The 19,156-nt window shown below is 41.8% G+C and overlaps 1 protein-coding gene across 1 annotated transcript in view; it reads right to left on the bottom strand.

Annotated features, from left to right (window-relative positions):
* clmpb (CXADR like membrane protein b) overlaps nucleotides 1-19,156 on the bottom strand; it is a 283,130-nt gene that overhangs the window by 69,577 nt on the left and 194,397 nt on the right. The window contains exon 2 of the mRNA XM_060924118.1: nucleotides 895-1,052. Within this exon, the coding sequence (XP_060780101.1) occupies nucleotides 895-1,052 (158 nt within the window). The remainder of the gene's footprint in view (nucleotides 1-894; nucleotides 1,053-19,156) is intronic.

Genomic DNA, 19,156 nt, shown 5'->3' with positions numbered 1-19,156 from the left:
CCTGTGGCAGCGGGGGCGTGGTCAAGTGCTGGTCAGTGACCGGAGGGCGGAGTCAGGGAAGGTAAGTGGCAGAATCACTGCACCTGATGTGAATTAATGTGTTTGTGTGTCTTCCCCAGTAACCACGCCCTATTTAAGGAGCGAGAGCAGAGGGAGCTCTCTCCCCCAACCAGACAACTTGTGTGTGCGTGGCTGGGAGAGTGAAAGCTTTTGCGGAAAAGTGAAAATAAAAAGAGTTTTGTGAACTCAGTTCTGGCCTGCCGTCCTTCTGTGTTCCACCCACCCATACAAACTGTCACAGCCAGAACTGAGTTCACAAAACTCTTTTCATTTTCACTTTTCCGCAAAAGCTTTCACTCTCCCAGCCACGCACGCACACACACACAAGTCGTCTGGTTGGGGGAGAGAGCTCCTTCTGCTCTCGCTCTCTCTCCTTAAATAGGGCGCGGTCACTGGGGAAGACACACAAACACATTAATTCACATTAGGTGCAGTGATTCTGCCACTTACCTTCCCTGACTCCGCCCTCCGGTCACAGACCGATGCTTGACCACGCCCCCGCTGCCACACCCCCACAGTCCAAAGACATGCAGGTTAGGCTAATTGGTGACTCTAAATTGACCGTAGGTGTGAATGTGAGTGTGAATGGTTGTTTATCTTTATGTGTCAGCTCTGCAATAACCTGGTGACTTGTCCAGGGTGTACCCCGCCTCTCGCCCATAGTCAGCTGGGATAGGCTCCTGCGACCCTGTAGGACAGGATAAGCGGCTACAGACGATGGATGGATAGAGAATCCACCAATGCTTTGGTACAAGGTAAAATTCCATTATAGATCCCGAACCCAAATAATTAAGGCTAACAGGAATAAAGAAAAGAATGAGTCTGTGGATTTACCACACGCTGTTTGAAGCTGGGTTTCTGCAGAATCCACTCGATGTCCAGTGTCTGTCCATTTGACTGCCGGAACTGATGATGGCACGGCAGCGTCGCGTTGTCCCCAACAACCTTCTTCATTTCTGTCTGAGCCCCAGCAGAGACCACACCGAGAAGCACTGCACAAATCACACACACACACACACACACACACACAAGGATATTAAGAATGGCTGAAAATTTAAAGAGAGGCTATAATTGCTGCACGAACACTGAAATCCCTTTATATCCTTTTTGACAATTTTTGGAGCTCTGCAGTTAATGATAAAACCCTCAATCCTACACTTGGAACACGGCTCGTCCATTTTTTTTTTTTTTAAATACAGACACCTACAATAAAAGACCGTGAGTGGAGGCATTAAAACCTAAAACCACTCAACCATCGTGAGTAACTACTGTGCATTTTTATTTTCACTCAACACTGGAGGAGTCATCCTGGAAGACCCCACTCCCATCAGGATCGAAAGGTGATCAGTCAGAGGAACTCTCTATTGACTTCCTTCGAAAAGGACAACTGGACATAAGCCTGCCAACAAAATGCCCCTTCACTCTAGAGGTCAAACATTCAAGGATGTATAGTTCTCTTGGTTTACACCACACATTGTCGAGAACATGTTGAAGGATGGTTCATCTATCTATCTGGACCAAATTTTTTTTCCCTTAGCATCTCTGTAGAGATGCTCTCACGGAAGGCGGTCGCATTTCTCTGCTCTCCTCTCCTTTTTTTCCTGCTTGTGCTCTTTGTTTCGTCTTGTCTGCCTATACTTTTTTTTTAGAGACTCTCTCTGCATTGAATTTCTAAAAAAAAGCATGGATTTGATAAACTGGTCTCCTAACAAAATTGACACAGTTTCTGGGTTCGGGGGAAGCCACCTGTCCTGCCGGAACGTCTGTGGAGGACATTGGAGATATCTACCAATTCGGAACCATGATTACCAGACTTTTGCTGATTGGATTAGGCATTGCCCTGGTATATTGAGGAAATCAAACAACGGTGACAGCTGTTCAAAGCCCCACAAAGCTGCCCGATATGATTAAAGTGGTGGGCAAAGCTGTCGGCACTCAGACTGTGGCTATAAAACTTGAACCACAACATGGTTGTCATCTTGGAGACGCTTTCGGCTTTGCAAGGAATAAGTATTTCGGAGACCAAATGGAATTGAATTGAACAGAAATGGACAGATATGGACGAAATGGACAGATATGGATGACTGGTGTGGACGTGTAAAGACTGCGTCTGTTCGAAAGACCAAACAATCTCTATCTTATCGACATTCGGCTCCCTGAACAGCACCGGCCTCGATCAAGGCCGTTGCTGGGAAAACATTTCCCCCAGGAGGTCACTGCTGGGAGACACTCTCGCATTCCTTCCTCAATTTTCCGCGGTCGCCGTTTTTCACCCCCAGTGTGACAAGTGGGTGCGTGACCAGCACCGCTTGCATGGCTGCAGGAGCAGACGGCTGCTTGCTTGCGCTGGGTTACCTCTACCTCCTCCCCTCCCCTCCTACCCCCTTCCCCCTTCCCCCCACCCCTGATTGCCCCCTCCTTCCCCCCTTTCCCCCCCTCAAGTCCCATGTTTTAAAGTGTACTTGTGTTATTGTGTGCTTGTGCGGAGGTTTTTAAATGCTCCCACACTGTACTCCTGATAGGAGCATAGTGTGGGGGGGGGGGTTCTTTTTTTCCTCATCTTTCCTCATGTTACTACTGTGTTTCTTTTTCTTTTATCCCTGTCTTCCTGTCCTGTTCCCCCTCTGTAAGGACAGGTTGATGGTCAATTTCACTGGTAACAGTGACAATAAAGGGTTCATTCATTCATTCACCAGATCCCTGAAGTTTTTGTACCAATGAACTCTCAAATGCATGTTCGTCTTTGTAACTAGGGGTCCAAGCACTACAACTCTATGTAGTTGTAGATGAACATTTCTTGCTGATGGTCTTCACACATCCTGTAGGCAGCATTCTCAGTCACATGAGCGTATACACAAGCATCACAACATTGACTGGGCATTTTTCAAGTCGCATTAATTCCAACTTATATTTACTTTCACGATACACTCACCGGCCACTTTAATAGGAACTTGTTCTTGATTCTAAGATCACTGTTCTTAGCTGCAGGAGTGGAACCCAATGTGCTTTTCTGTTTTCTGTTGCATGCTGAGATGCTTTTCTGCTCACCACGGTTGTAAAGAGCTGCTATGAGTTACTATATCCTTCCAATCTGGCCATTTTCCTCTGACCTCTCTTATCAACAAGGCGTTTATTTCCACCCACAGAACTGTCGCTCACTCAGTCACTCACTCAGTGTTTTTAATTTTTCACACCATTCTATCTGTGTAAACTCTAGAGACTGTTGTTTGGGTGTGAAAACCCCAGGAGATCAGCAGTTTCTGAAATACTCAAACCAGTCCATCTGGCTCAAACCAACACCCAAGCCACAGTGAAAGAAGGTCACACTTTGAGATCACAATTTTTCCCATTCTGATGTTTGAACATTGTGAACGTTAACTGAAGCTCTCGATTTGTATCTGCATGATTTGATGCATCGTGCTGCTGTCGAGGGATCGGCTGATTAGAGAACTGCATAAAACAGCGGGTGTTCCTAATAAAGTGGCCAGAGAGTGTATATCTGAATGCAGATGTCACTTTAGTCACTATTCTTACGAAAGTGCAGCCAACTGAGTAGGGTTTGTGACTGAAGCTTACTGATATCTGTGATCCAATATTGAACTCTGTTTCCATCATATTTTTCCATATTTTATTTATACATATGACATGACCCAAAGATACAAAACAGCAAGAAAACACAAGCAGGTAAGTCCTACTCGTTTAAACGTGAATTTCAAAAAGTAGTCAACTAGTCATCTTTACGGGGCGGCATGGTGGTGTAGTGGTTAGCACTGTTGCCTCACAGCAAGAAGGTCCTGGGTTCGAGCCCCGTGGCCGGCGAGGGCCTTTCTGTGTGGAGTTTGCATGTTCTCCCCGTGTCCGCGTGGGTTTCCTCCGGGTGCTCCGGTTTCCCCCACAGTCCAAAGACATGCAGGTTAGGTTAACTGGTGACTCTAAATTGACCGTAAGTGTGAATGGTTGTCTGTGTCTATGTGTCAGCCCTGTGATGACCTGGTGACTTGTCCAGGGTGTACGCCGCCTCTCACCCATAGTCAGCTGGGATAGGCTCCAGCTTGCCTGCGACCCTGTAGAACAGGATAAGCGGCTACAGATAATAGATGGATAGATAACCAGACGGTTGTAAAGTCGATCGGTCGTAAGTCGCATAGGTCGTAAGTCGATGACTACCTGTATATCCCTCATCAAAAAATTCCCATGTAGGGATTGGCCAAGGATGGCTCGTGTGACATAAAATAGTACCACTACTGATGAAGCAATGTATCTTGTGGCGTTCACAATAAAATAAAATGGATATGGTGTGAGTCAGTCATGGTCTACATGAATTGATATTACAATTTCAAGCAATATGGCCGTCTCGAGTCCCAGCTGTGGCTCTTTGAGCATTTCTCTGTGTGTAGATCTACGTATCATGATCATGCCGAGGCAGGTGCTAGCATGGTACACTGCACATGTGCAGGTTGAAGGTCACACCGATGTAAACAACAAACATGGCCACCTCCAGTGAGTTTATGCTGAGATTCAATCGTAACACTGTTAACTTGGAATTTTTTGATAAGGGATATAAATCTAATATACCATGCACTGAGAGGCAGTGTTGGGCACGCTACTTTCAAAAAGTAATTAGTTATAGTAACTAGTTACTTTTCCCAAAAAGTAACTGAGTTAGTAACGGAGTTACTTTGTCATAAAAGTAACTAATTACTAGGGAAAGTAATTATTCCGTTACATTTTGTGTTACCCCCCCCCCAAAAAAAATCTAATTCAATTAGTGTAATCATAATAAAAGTGAATGTTAAATGTGTTTAATGACTGAAATTGACACTTAACAGAACCAATTAATAACGTTATCTACACTATATTAATATTTTTGTGGGATAATGTGAGATACAGTAAGACATCTATCAAATTTAATATATTTTTGTAGTTATTAAAATTATGTTACTAATTACTGGCCACTGACGAGGACAAATGCTTTGTTCATCGACATAATGTGCATTGCACGTAGACATTTTTGCCTTTTATTTCAAGTAATGAAAAGTACTGTCTGTATTTCCAATGTGAAAGCGCAGTGCTGGGCTGACCGCTCACCATCGCTGTGTCTTCTGATTGAAAGTGTGCGCAGTAGTGCAGTAGGCGGAGCCTACCTACATATGCTGTCCAAATCTACTCTGATTGGCTTACTATGCCGTTGTCTCGCATCTCCCCGCCCCACACTAAAGCAGAGTAAAGAAAGGATGAACGAGCAGCGTGCCAGATGAGAACAGCTTTAATAAAGTAACGCATAGCATTTTATTGTAAGTAACGGGAACGGCGTTATAACGATGTAAAAAGTAATTAGTTAGATTACTCGTTACTAAAAAAAGTAACACTGTTAGTAACGCCGTTTATTTCTAACGCCGTTATTCCCATCACTGCTGAGAGGCGCCGTTATTATGGATTCTCTTCAGTGACTGGTATAGTATTATTTTCTTCAGGGCTGCGCCCCTTAAGCCAGTATCTCACTGGGCTGCAACAGCCTGCGATTAGTTGGAGACTCAACAATTGCGATAAAATATGCGAATTAGCGACAATTTTCACTTGGAATCAGACTGAATTGATATTCGCATATTTTACCGCAATTGTCGTGTCTCCAACTAGTCGCAGGCTGTCGCAGCCTGGCTTTCCCTTGGCAAGCAGGGAAGTAGAGGAAGCCTCACGGAAACTGACTTGAGAAGGGTTCGCGAGAGCTTTGCGACACCAGCAATGCATTTGCGACTATTTTGAGAGAAATTTTGTCGAATGAATTTTTTGAACATGTTCAAAATTTCAGCGATGAAGGAGCGACACTTTGCGACTCATGTGAGGAAATTGAGAAGCCCCACGAATGTTTCAAGACACTTTTGAAACTCTCTCGCAAATTTGTCGCAAGCTGTCGCAGCCCAGTGAGATACTACCCTTACAAAATAGCACTATACCAGTCACCTTGGAGAATCCATAATTTCAAATGGAGCCTCTCAGTGCATGGTATACTGTATTTGATTACTATTCTATCCACATTCACTGGATATGAGCAATCGCACACTCTGATTGGCTACTCTACTATGAGGCTATCAGCTCATATACCGTGAGTAGAGAAAAACAAAATGGCAGAGCGCATCAAGTCAGATATACCACTTTATCAAGTATTTAAAAGAAACAGAAATAGCTAAAAGAGTATAGTTTTTTTTTCCTGCTATATCTCCTGTTCCACACTCCAGCCCAGTCGGTGGCGGTAACTCACCTTTAAGTTGGTTTGCCAACTGCCAAAAAAAAAAAACAACAAAGAAGGAAATGGTGGACTATGTTACTGAACCAACCAAGGATGAAATAAAAACTCTAATCGAAACAACCCCCCCCCCCAAAAAAAAAGCAACAAAATATGGAATGAAAGTATTTGATGGTAAGAGTGTAGCTTTTCTTTTTCAAGAATTATTATTATTCGAGCATTTTCACGAATTGCTCCTGTTATTTCACCGGTTTGTTTACATTCCAAGCGGAAATGATTTTGCCAGACGTTTTGTATAGTTTTTATTTATCGAATTTGCAAAAAATAAAAATAATAATGCTCTGTTTCTCAAAATCCAGTGAATGTGGATAGAATAAAAAAGTTATTCCACTCAATCTCGTAGTACATGGCTTATAGCTACACGCCTCATCAGCTATCAGCTCATGTACGACTCGATTTTGTGGAATAACTGTTAATTATACTACAGTCAGCCAGCAGGGGCACCAGACCTGTCATTGCTTTACGTTTTACCTTTGCCAACTTTATTGGACTTGGTTATGTTTTCACCTTTGTTTGTTTGTTTGTCCCTACTGTAACTCAAATAGTGGAACAGATTTTGATGAAATTTTGAGAAAAGTTGGACCATGGGCCACAGAACAATTAATGGGATTTTTATGCAAATCCGGATATGTATGTGGATCCAGGATTTTTTGTGGATATTCTAATATGTGGCTTGGTGGAGGTATGTGCTATACCAAGTCCCCTTCTCGTGAAAGATGTTACACGGTCCATGTTTTTTGCAGTCACTGGACAGGACTGAGTGGTATATTTGGGTCCTGGGTGGCAGGAAATGAGTCTAATTACCAAAACATATTCTAAAAAGTCAGAGGTACAGTGCTGAGCGTAAATGAGTACACCCCCTTTGAAAAGTAACATTTTAAACAATATCTCAATGAACACAAACAATTTCCAAAATGTTGACAAGACAAAGTTTAATATAATATCTGTTTAACTTATAACGTGAAAGTAAGGTTAATAATATAACTTAGATTACACATTTTTCAGTTTTACTCAAATTAGGGTGGTGCAAAAATGAGTGCACCCCACAACAAAAACTACTACATCTAGTACTTTGTATGGCCTCCATGATTTTTAATGACAGCACCAAGTCTTCTAGGCATGGAATGAACAAGTTGGCGACATTTTGCAACATCAATCTTTTTCCATTCTTCAACAATGACCTCTTTTAGTGACTGGATGCCGGATGGAGAGTGATGCTCAACTTGTCTCTTCAGAATTCCCCAAAGAAAATAATTTATTTACACCACAAAGGTGAAGGCTACAAGAAGATCAGCAAAGCTTTACTTATCAGTCAGAATACTGTAGCAGAAGTGGTACAAAAAATTAATAAACATGGAACTGCAACCATCTCACAGAGACGTCCAGGTCGTCCATGGAAGTTAACACCTCGACAGGAGCGTCTTCTGATGAGAAGGGTCGAAGAAAATCGGCATGCAAGTTCACTGCAGTTATCTAAAGAAGTAGAAAGCCAAACTGGGGTGACTATTCCCCGTGACACAATACGGCGTATACTGCAGAGAAATGGCATGCATGGATGCCGTCCACGAAAGAAGCCTCTCCTAAAGCCCAGGCACAAAAAAGCCCGCCTAGAGTTTGCCAGGACCCATGCTGACAAAGATGAAGACTACTGGGACTCTATACTCTGGAGTGATGAGACCAAGATAAATGTTTTTGGAACTGATGGCTTCAAAACTGTATGGCGTCGCAAAGGTGAGGAATACAAAGAAAAATGCCTGGTGCCTACAGTGAAACATGGTGGTGGCAGTGTCCTTATGTGGGGCTGCATGAGTGCTGCTGGTGTCGGGGAGCTGCATTTCATTGATGGCATCATGAATTCACAGACGTATTGCTCTATACTGAAAGACAAGATGCTACTATCAATCCATGCCCTTGGTCGTTCTGCACTTTTCCAACACGACTAAACACACATCTAGGGCCACTGTTGGACTTCTGAAGAAGAACAGGGTGAAAGTGATTCAGTGGCCAAGTACGTCTCCTGATCTGAACCAAATCGAACACCTATGGGGAATTCTGAAGAGACAAGTTGAGCGTCACTCTCCATCCAGCATCCAGTCACTAAAAGAGGTCGTTGTTGAAGAATGGAAAAAGATTGATGTTGCAAAATGTCACCAACTTGTTCATTCCATGCCTAGAAGACTTGGTGCTGTCATTAAAAATCATGGAGGCCATACAAAGTACTAGATGTAGTAGTTTTTGTTGTGGGGTGCACTCATTTTTGCACCACCCTAATTTGAGTAAAACTGAAAAAATGTGTAAATCTAAGTTATATTATTAACCTTACTTTCACGTTATAAGTTAAACAGATGTTATATTAAACTTGGTCTTGTCAACATTTTGGAAATTGTTTGTGTTCATTGAGATATTGTTTAAAATGTTACTTTTCAAAGGGGGTGCACTCATTTACGCTCAGCACTGTAGGCCATTACCATCTACAATTAATCTAAGACATTTACAAAAGTTGTGTTTTTTTAATAGACTGTACATATAAAACATTATGTACAGCGAAATGACAGAAAGGAACAGTTTCTGGAAGCGTGTGGATTTAAACGGGGACTGCTTTTCATGCTTACTTGTATAAATATGCATAGCTCCAGGGTCCTGGGTTTGATCCTGAGCTCATATATTTTAAGGGTGTCCATGTGGATTTCCTTCGACGTTTGCATTCTGATTTAACATTCACAAAACAATAATAGTATTACCAGTAACGCTTTACCAGTATGCCAATATTTTTACTAGAAGATCATCCGAGGCGGTAAAACACCTTCCATCACAGACAATTTAAACCCGTCTTTCCACCACATATTAAACAGTGTCCTGGATTCTAAATCTTCATCCAAAGCGTGTATCTGAGAGGAACCCGTGGAGCTCTATAAACCAAGGTCATTATCACACGTCACATTAAGGTGATAGGTGTGTTTTATGTGTGCTATTAAGAGACACGTCTCTTTCTCTGGTTACCAGCACGGAGCTGAGTGAAAAGCATGACTCAGCAGACTGCAGCAGAGAGACGAGCTTCACCTGCATCCATCCCTGCTCATGACTTTTTAATGCTCCTCTTGGACCCACATTTATTTTACGCACTTCACGTTGCTAATCGCTAATACGGGTTTCAATCACTGAGCTCGGTGATTTCTGTTCTTTCAAGGAAAGAGAAGATACCAATCCAGAACAAATGTATTGAACTGATTTAGCTCTGTGTTGCTGATTGGTTAGTCTTATGCCGCTTTTCCACTACAAACGCGGCTGAGTCGGGCTGAGCCGTGCCGTGCTGAGTTGGGCTGAGTCGAGCTGAGCGGGGCTATTGGAGTTGCATTTCGACTACAACCGCGCTGAACCGTGCTGGCTGGAAGTGGGTGGACACATTGGGTGGAGTTAGCAAAAGTGGGTGGACGTCACGTGATGTCGTTAAGCGGCGCAAACAGTGACATCAGTGACCTTTTAAGCGGTAGTCTCACGACCCGGATAGTAAACAATAAACATGGAGGACATGGAGTCGTTAGTGTTGCTGGTCTTGGTGCTGTGGCTTGTTGTCACTGACAACGCCAACAGATACTGGCAAGAGCGTATAGATGAGGCGAGGCGCATAAGGCTTCAGAAATTCTCGTAATTCGGAATTATTATTCTTCCGGGTTTACGGTGTTTACAGATCCCAGCGTGCTTGCGGGGCGTGTGTGGGCATGTGAGGACACTCCTCCTCACCAATCAGTGCACAGGGGAGTGTCTGCTCACGCCCCCAGCCTCACTCGGCACGGTTTGGCTCGCTTCAGCCCTACTCCAAAACCGTGCGAGTTTTGGGTGCTAAGCAGGGCTGAAGCGAGCTGAGTCGTGCTGCTCTGAGGTAGTTGAAACGCGAGCCGTGTCGGGCTGAAGTGAGCTGAAGCGAGCTGAAAAAGGGTTGTGGAAAAGGGCCATTAGTAACAAATTCACCTTGTCAATCGTTTATCCTAATTAATAGCTCAGTGATTCCTCAATCTTTTAGCCCATGACTTGGAAGTCAGTTGAACGTCACGTCACCTTCTTGAAGGACATCTTGAGTCTTTAATGAGTCAAAGAACAAGCAAAGAGGATGCTACTTAATCAACTTGCGATGGTCAAAAGATATTGGTTTTAGGACTAAATAAATAAATAAGAAAGATTTTGATGTAAAGTCATGGTTCGAGATGTCTCTACACACACCTGTTGTGTGTTCAAGCTTAATTCTGTCTGGGGAGTTTCAAACCATGACACTCAGGACGATTGCTCAGTCTTGTCTTGGTCTTGTGTATGTTATATATATCACAAATGAGTCCTCGTGACAGCAGCACAATGCATCAAATCATGCAGATACAAATCAAGAGCTTCAGCTAATGTTCACTTCAAACATCAGAACGGGGAAACTTGTGATCTCAAAGCGTGACTTTCTTTCACTGTGGCATGGGTGTTGGTTTGAGCCAGACGGACTGGTTTGAGTATTTCAGAAACTGCTGATCTCCTGGGGTTTTCACACACAAACAACAGTCTCTAGAGTTTACACAGACAGAACGGTGCGAAAAACAAAAAACATCGAGTGACAGTTCTGTGGGTGGAAACAAATGCCTTGTTGATAAGAGAGGTCAGAGGAAAATGGACACATTGGTTTGAGCTTTTTTTTTTTGCCAGGAAGGATATAGTAACTCATAGCAACTCTTTACAACTGTGGTGAGCAGAAAAGCATCTCGGCATGCAACAGAAAACCACATTGGGTTCCGCTCCTGCAACCAAGAACAGTGATCTTAGAATCAAGAACAAGTTCCTATTAAAGTGTTCCTATTATATGTGTGTGCTACTCTATTAGTTTCGCTGTTGAGCTTTTATTTTATTATAAGCTCATCTGGCTGACAGGTGATGAGTTTATGCCATCACGTGTTGCCCATCGTCTGTCCGGAGTTGTCCACATTTCACGAAAATCACTTCTTCTGTCCCAATTCTTCACTGATTTTTATTCTTTTTGGCAGGAAGGTCGGTCTGCCTGGGATGCATTTAGCTTCTACCCAAATTTGCATAATTGCAATTAATAATGAAGATATGATGTAATTAATCAATCCCTAATGAGCAGTTTCCACACAAATCGCTTCTTCTCCCTCAATTCTTCACCAATTTTGATTCTTTCTGGCATGAAGGTAGGAGTACCTAGGGTGCATATAACATCTACCCAGATTTGCTTAATTACAATTATTAATGAAGTTATGGACTAATTAAGCCTTAATGAGCAGTTCAACAAAAATCACTTCTTCTTGGTCAATTCCTCACCGTTTTGGATTCTTTCTGGCAAATAGGTCGGTATTCCTAGGGTGTATATAGCTTCTATATATAGCTTGTGTATATAGCTTGCAACATTTATTGTGCAAGGTGGCTCACTTTAGATCGTTCCTTCTGGACTAGACGGGGCTGGAGTGAGCTACGCCATCATTGACGATCTCGTTAAAAATGTTTTTCAAAGCAGCTGTCATACAGTGGTGCCTGAAAGTTTGTGAACCCTTTAGAATTTTCTATATTTCTGCATAAATATGACCTAAAACATCATCACATTTTCACACAAGTCCTAAAAGTAGATAAAGAGAACCCAGTTAAACAAATGAAACAAAAATATTATACTTGGTCATTTATTTATTGAGGAAAATGATCCAATATTACATATCTGTGAGTGGCAAAAGTATGTGAACCTCTAGGATTAGCAGTTAATTTGAAGGTGAAATTAGAGTCGGGTGTTTTCAGTCAATGGGATGACAATCAGGTGTGAGTGGGCACCCTGTTTTATTTAACGAACAGGGATCTATCAAAGTCTGATCTTTACAACACATGTTTGTGGAAGTGTATAATGGCACAAACAAAGGAGATTCCTGAGGACCTCAGAAAAAGCATTGTTGATGCTCATCAGGCTGAAAAAGGTTACAAAACCATCTCTAAAGAGTTTGGACTCCACCAGTCCACAGTCAGACAGATTGTGTACAAATGAAGGAAATTCAAGACCATTGTTACCCTCCCCAGGAGTGGTTGACCAACAAAGATCACTCCAAGAGCAAGGCGTGTAATAGTTGGTGAGGTCTCAAAGGACCCCAGGGTAACTTCTAAGCAACTGAAGGCCTCTCTCACATTGGCTAATGTTAATGTTCATGAGTCCACCATCAGGAGAATACCGAACAACAATGATGTGCATGGCTGAGTTGCAAGGAGAAAGCCACTGCTCTCCAAAAAGAACATTGCTGCTCCTCTGCAGTTTGCTAAAGATCACGTGGACAAGCCAGAAGGCTATTGGAAAAATGTTTTGTGGATGGATGAGATCAAAATAGAACTTTTTGGTTTAAATGAGAAGCGTTATGTTTGGAGAAAGGAAAACACTGCATTCCAGCATAAGAACCTTATCCTATCTGTGAAACATGGTGGTGGTAGTATCATAGTTTGGGCCTGTTTTGCTGCATCTGGGCCAGGACGGCTTGCCATCATTGATGGAACAATGAATTTGAATTGTACCAGCAAATTCTAAAGGAAAATGTCAGGACATCTGTCCATGAACTGAATCTCAAGAGAAGGTGGGTCATGCAGCAAGACAACGACCCTAAGCACACGAGTCGTTCTACCAAAGAACGGTTAAAGAAGAATAAAGTTAATGTTTTGGAATGGCCAAGTCAAAGTCCTGACCTTAATCCAATCGAAATGTTGTGGAAGGACCTGAAGCGAGCAGTTCATGTGAGGAAACCCACCAACATCCCAGAGTTGAAGCTGTTCTGTACGGAGGAACGGGCTAAAATTCCTCCAAGCCGGTGTGCAGGACTGATCAACGGTTACTGGAAACGTTTAGTTGCAGTTATTGCTGCACAAGGGGGTCACACCAGATACTGAAAGCAAAGGTTCACATACTTTTGCCACTCAAAGATATGTAATATTGGATAATTTTCCTCAATAAATAAATGACCAGGTATAATATTTTTGTCTAATTTGTTTAACTGGGTTCTCTTTATCTACTTTTAGGACTTGTGTGAAAATCTGATGATGTTTTAGGTCATATTTATGCAGAAATATAGAAAATTCTAAAGGGTTCACAAACTTTCAAGCACCACTGTACATTTAGGAGTTATTAATGAGTGCATCGATGAGCACAAAAATATTGGCATTTGGACAAAATCAGTCAATCATCATCATCAAAAATAGTCCAAGAATGCTAACCTTGCTAAAAAAAAATTACAAATGAATACTATAAAGACAAAGATGTGCTCGCAACATGGTAATGAGGATCCTAGCATGGATTTAATCAGGTTAACATTTTTGAGGTGAAGTGTTCTTCTACTCACACAAGCACAGAAAGTTTCAAAAAAGTGAAAAAGAACAAGAGGACACTTTGCATATGTGTGTGTGTGAGACAAATATGTTAGTTCATTGTGCAGTCAGGAGTGTCTGGAACTTTTTACCATTCAAACATTTCAGACAGGCTACATAAACCATCACCAGATACAACGGCATATTAAAACATTCTGCACCACAATGTTGAGATTTCAATTCCTGGAATGAAATCTAAATTTAATTTGGAGTGAAAACTTGAATTTTGTCATCCGTTTGGTGTGTTGGGAAGGAGAAGTGTAATGCTTCACATGTGTGTAAACATGGGCTGTCCAGGACGGGTGGTCCACACGCACACACACACGTGGACTGACTGACTCATTTGGCTTGGCTCTGCATTTTGTGTGCACATCCAAGCGGCTTGGACACATGGTTGATTGAGAGAGAGAAAAAAAAAAACGATTTGCATATTTGCAGGCTGCTTTAACCTTGGGAGAGTGAGTAATGGCATACGCCTTTCCTCCTTCTCCTCTCTCGCTTTGCCTGTTTGTCCTGTCCTGTGACCTGTCCATGTGTCCGCCATACCTTCTATGCTTAGCTAAGCTGTATCGAGCTCTAAGCTTGAGGAAATAACAACTCCAAGGGAAAAGGAGAAAGCAGTGAAATAAAGAAAGAACGAAAAGAGACAATAGTGTGCAATCGAGAGAGAGGGACAGAGAGAGAGAGAGAGAGAGGGACAGAGTTTCTGTATAAGTGCCCTAGGGGAAATTGTGCTGCAGCAAATCCCTCCTACAATCTTATTATAGAGCATCTCTCCATCCCACTGTACCCGATTTATCAGCCTGCCCTTCATCGTCATCCTCTCTATCCAGACACTTTCACTCACAGCAGACAACGTCTGCACCTCGGACAATAAAATGACAAAACTGCTGGAGCAACTTGACACATTATAGTTGTATTTCTGCTCATACGTAGTGCAATGTAAATAAATACAAGAAGTCGGCTACATTTAACTTCCACAGTCGAGTTTATGAACCAAAACTGTATTGTGGGATTAATCTGGTGTAATTTCTGATCAAGCTATTTGCTTAAATATAATGTTTACATTGTGTGATTTGGTGTCTTTAGACTTGCCAAGGCTAAAAGCTAAGGTTTGGATAACCAATGGCATTTTGATTAACGACTTTAACTTAAGCCTGATTTATACTGGGCAACTTCATACTGTACTGGATGAGTACCAGTAAAATTGGGACTGAATTCTATTAGCGACTGTGTGATAAGGGTTCTTCATGTCAGACTATACATATTTAATCTATCCACATTCACTGGAGATGAGCAATCGCGCACTCTGATTGGCTACTCTACTACTAGGATATCAGCTCATATACCATGAGTAGAGAAAAGCAAAATGGCGGAGCGTGTTGCTGAAGCAACCGAGGACGAAATAAAAACTACTCGAAAACAAAACCCCCAAAATTATCTCATCTCACCTCATTATCTGTAGCCGCTTTATCCTGTTCTACAGGGTCGCAGGCAAGCTGGAGCCTATCCCAGCTGACTACGGGCGAAAGGCGGGGTACACCCTAGCCAAGTCGCCAGGTCATCACAGGGCTGACACATAGACACAGACAACCATTCACACTCACATTCACACCTACGGTCAATTTAGAGTCACCAGTTAACCTAACCTGCATGTCTTTGGACTGTGGGGGAAACCGGAGCACCCGGAAGAAACCCACGCGGACACGGGGAGAACATGCAAACTCCACACAGAAAGGCCCTCGCCGGCCACGGGGCTCGAACCCAGACCTTCTTGCTGTGAGGCGACAGCGCTAACCACTACACCACCGTGCCGCCCCCAAAAATTATCAAGTATTTAAAGGAAACAGAAATAGCGAAAATGTAGGTTTTTTGTTTGTTTGTTTTTATCCCAATATCTCCTGTTCCACACTCCAGCCCAGTCGGTGGCGTTAATGAACCCTTAAGCTGGTTTGCCAACTGCCAAAAAAGCCCTGAAGAAGAAGAAGAAGAAGAAACCCAAAAAATAATAATAAAAAAAACAATAAAATATGGAACAAAAAAAGTATTTGACGGTAAGAACGTATTGGGTTGTTTTTTTCAATAATTATTATTATCACATTTTTCACAAATTGCTCCTGTCATTTCGCCGGTTTGTTTACATTCTAAGTGGAAATGATTTTGTCTGATGTTTTGTATGAAGTTTTTATTTATCAAATTTGCAAAAAATAAAAGTAAAAATGCTTTGTTTCTCAAAATCCAGTGAATGTGGATAGAATCAAACAGTTATTCCACTCAATCTCATCATACCTGGCTTATAGCCAACCCAGTGCTATGCACCTCGTTGACTGTCAGCTCATGTACAGTACGACTCGATTTCGTGGAATAACTGTTAAATATCCTCTAATGATCGGCATATGAATAAAGAAACTTACTATATTTAGCATATATCATCAATTAGCATAATACAGACTTGTGCAGAAAACAGGCTCGCATAGACATAAAAATTCTTCAAAGAGAGTATGAGCCAATTTTTTTCACTCATTTTCCATGTTTCATTTACATTTTGCCATCACCACTACCATATTTGTAGCTGTCTGGTGAGTTTTGCATCATCCTAAACCATCCTCTTGTTGGCACCTTTTAGAAGAGTGTCTCAGCAACACTTGCACTCTTGATTTTAATTAAAAAGCAAACAAACAAACAAAACCCTGACACTTCCAGAACACGATTTACATCATGGAAATCAGCATTCTATTAATTATACATTTAATACAGTTGCAGTGTTTGAACACCAGAAGCCTTAATTTGCGCACAATATATCGAGTGTACACTGCTCACATGATTGCACTCGTTCATGGAGAGCCTGTGAGATCTGCACTTGTGAAGTCTGATAACCCGATGGCTCCGGATTGCATTAACCAACATGCATTATACATTTTGTTCTACAGTTACATGACCATGTTTTATAACAGTTCAAAAGAGCTCTTCAGTAGCCTTCAAACAGCACCAGAGGCTGCAGAAAACGGTCAGTTTAGCCGTCTCTGGAGCTCTATTTCTGCTACAGAGCTTATTACAGAGTTCAAATCAATCAAACTTTTGGGGAGAATTCATACATTTCTTAAATTTGTTTTTAAGATATGTATGTTAAACCTGTAAATACATTTTGTTTACAATATTAAACCTCTGTTCATAGCTAATTTTAATTTATTTAGCTTGACACAGACTAAAATGCACATTGTTTTGAAGTCTTTTCAGTCATGTTTTTATCTTTATTCAAATTTTGTTTAAAATATTCTGAGAAACAAATTGATTCAAAACCAGGAAGCTAGTGTCCTGAATCGAATCGAATCATGACCAGAGTGTGTCTTTATGTATACCTCTAATATAAACCTTTTCATTGGAACTACTGTTAGAGCTCCTCTTATGGAAAAATAATCAACCAATCAGAATTGAGAACTGAAACTCACCATGGTATAAATGCTCTGATATACTGTATATGTGTCACGCCACAGGATTTTTGTATCAGATGCTCTGTTTACAGAATGCGTATAAACAGTGTTGAAAAGCATGCAATATTTTGCACTGTTTTCGCTGACAGATCCAGTAACTATCAATGATAATCAGCTCAATAGGCCCCTACGGGATACATTTACTACTTTTAACATCATCCATGATTGTGTTGGACTGAGGCTGGTTCTAGAGGACTTGAGACAGGGACTCGTTTTAAATGACTACCATGTAGTTACTGTCCAGAACCGGAAATGAGTCAACACTCGATAGCATCCATTACACGTAATGTACTGACTGATTCTGAGTCCTGGTCTCCATGTTTTCAACAGTGCATGTTCGAAAGAATAAAAACATATTTTATGACTGACTATCTTGTATCAACAACAGTTCTAGCTTTGTTGGTAACATTTTGTACAGGTTAAAGTTGGTCCCATTTTAGAAGCAGAGTATCGGTGACTAATATTCTGACATAATTGGCACAGTGACAAAAATGAATTTGCATCATGCCAACCAATCAATGAGGCATCATATTAAATTACCGATAGCTATTTTACAAATCCATAGTAAAAGTAGTGTCATTCTGGTCCAAAAATACACTTTAGATCAAACTGAAACATGTACATTATTGACATTTTGAAAGCTTCCTGCCTGGAAAATGGACCATTTTGGGTTGCATGCACATGATTTCATGTCAGATTTACAGTAACTTCTCTTGGTCCAATTTCACTTTGGTTTGTATTTCCTGGATATGAAGGCTTAGTAGTGTAATGAAGCAGGTAGAACTCAAAATGCATAATCTGAGCATCTGGTATGAAAAGTTGGTGGACTGACACATATGGTCATAGTATATCTAAATCCCTTCCCATGCCATACATTCAGGCGTATTGGGCGGCGCCAATCTCCATAGCCTTCGGCCTCTTGCCTATACCTTGATCACTCTGGGCACTGTGTGAGACGGCTGCCTCTCTAGTAGCGCTGTAGTTTTTAGCTCTTTAAACCTCTTTTTCTAACTTTTTTGCTCTTCTTACGAAGACATAGTGTGTTTAACTATATCGCATCTCTCATCTCATTATCTGTAGCCGCTTTATCCTGTTCTACAGGGTCGCAGGCAAGCTGGAGCCTATCCCAGCTGACTACGGGCGAAAGGCGGGGTACACCCTGGACAAGTCGCCAGGTCATTACAGGGCTGACACATAGACACAGACAACCATTCACACTCACACCTACGGTCAATTTAGAGTCACCAGTTAACCTAACCTGCATGTCTTTGGACTGTGGGGGAAACCGGAGCACCCGGAGGAAACCCACGCGGACACGGGGAGAACATGCAAACTCCGCACAGAAAGGCCCTCGCCGGCCACGGGGCTCGAACCCGGACCTTCTTGCTGTGAGGCGACAGCGCTAACCACTACACCACCGTGCCGCCCCTCCCCGTATCTTATTCTTTTATATTTGTATATGTAAATACTTAATTTATTTTTTTTTGTCACTCACTTTTTACTGCTTTTCAACAACACAACATAAGAATCAACATACACGAACCTGAACAACGACAAGAACAGAATAACATAATTGGAACCCCCCATCCCCCCCAAAGGAGGAAAAAAAAGAGAGAAAAAAAAGGAAAATATTACTCATACAGAGACACTTGCACAAATTAAACTAATATGGACACAAAAATAAATAGAAATAATTACACATATCTACATGCACAAGATTCACATTACATTCACATTACCAGCATCTCTCTCATCTCCTTTACTCTCACAGACTCCACCCCACCATATATCAGATTTATGTCACAATCCAGACATGGCTTATTGTTTACATGAAAATCCATCGGTATAGCTACTCCAATCAACTACCTAGTATGAAATTCATGTCTGGACCCCATATTTTCATAAATACCTCCTCCCTATTGTTCAG

This window comes from Neoarius graeffei, chromosome 6 (assembly GCF_027579695.1).
Source record: "Neoarius graeffei isolate fNeoGra1 chromosome 6, fNeoGra1.pri, whole genome shotgun sequence".
NCBI lineage: Eukaryota > Metazoa > Chordata > Actinopteri > Siluriformes > Ariidae > Neoarius > Neoarius graeffei.
Note: the sequence above shows the minus strand (reverse complement) of the source record. Positions and strands in the feature narration are given on the sequence as shown.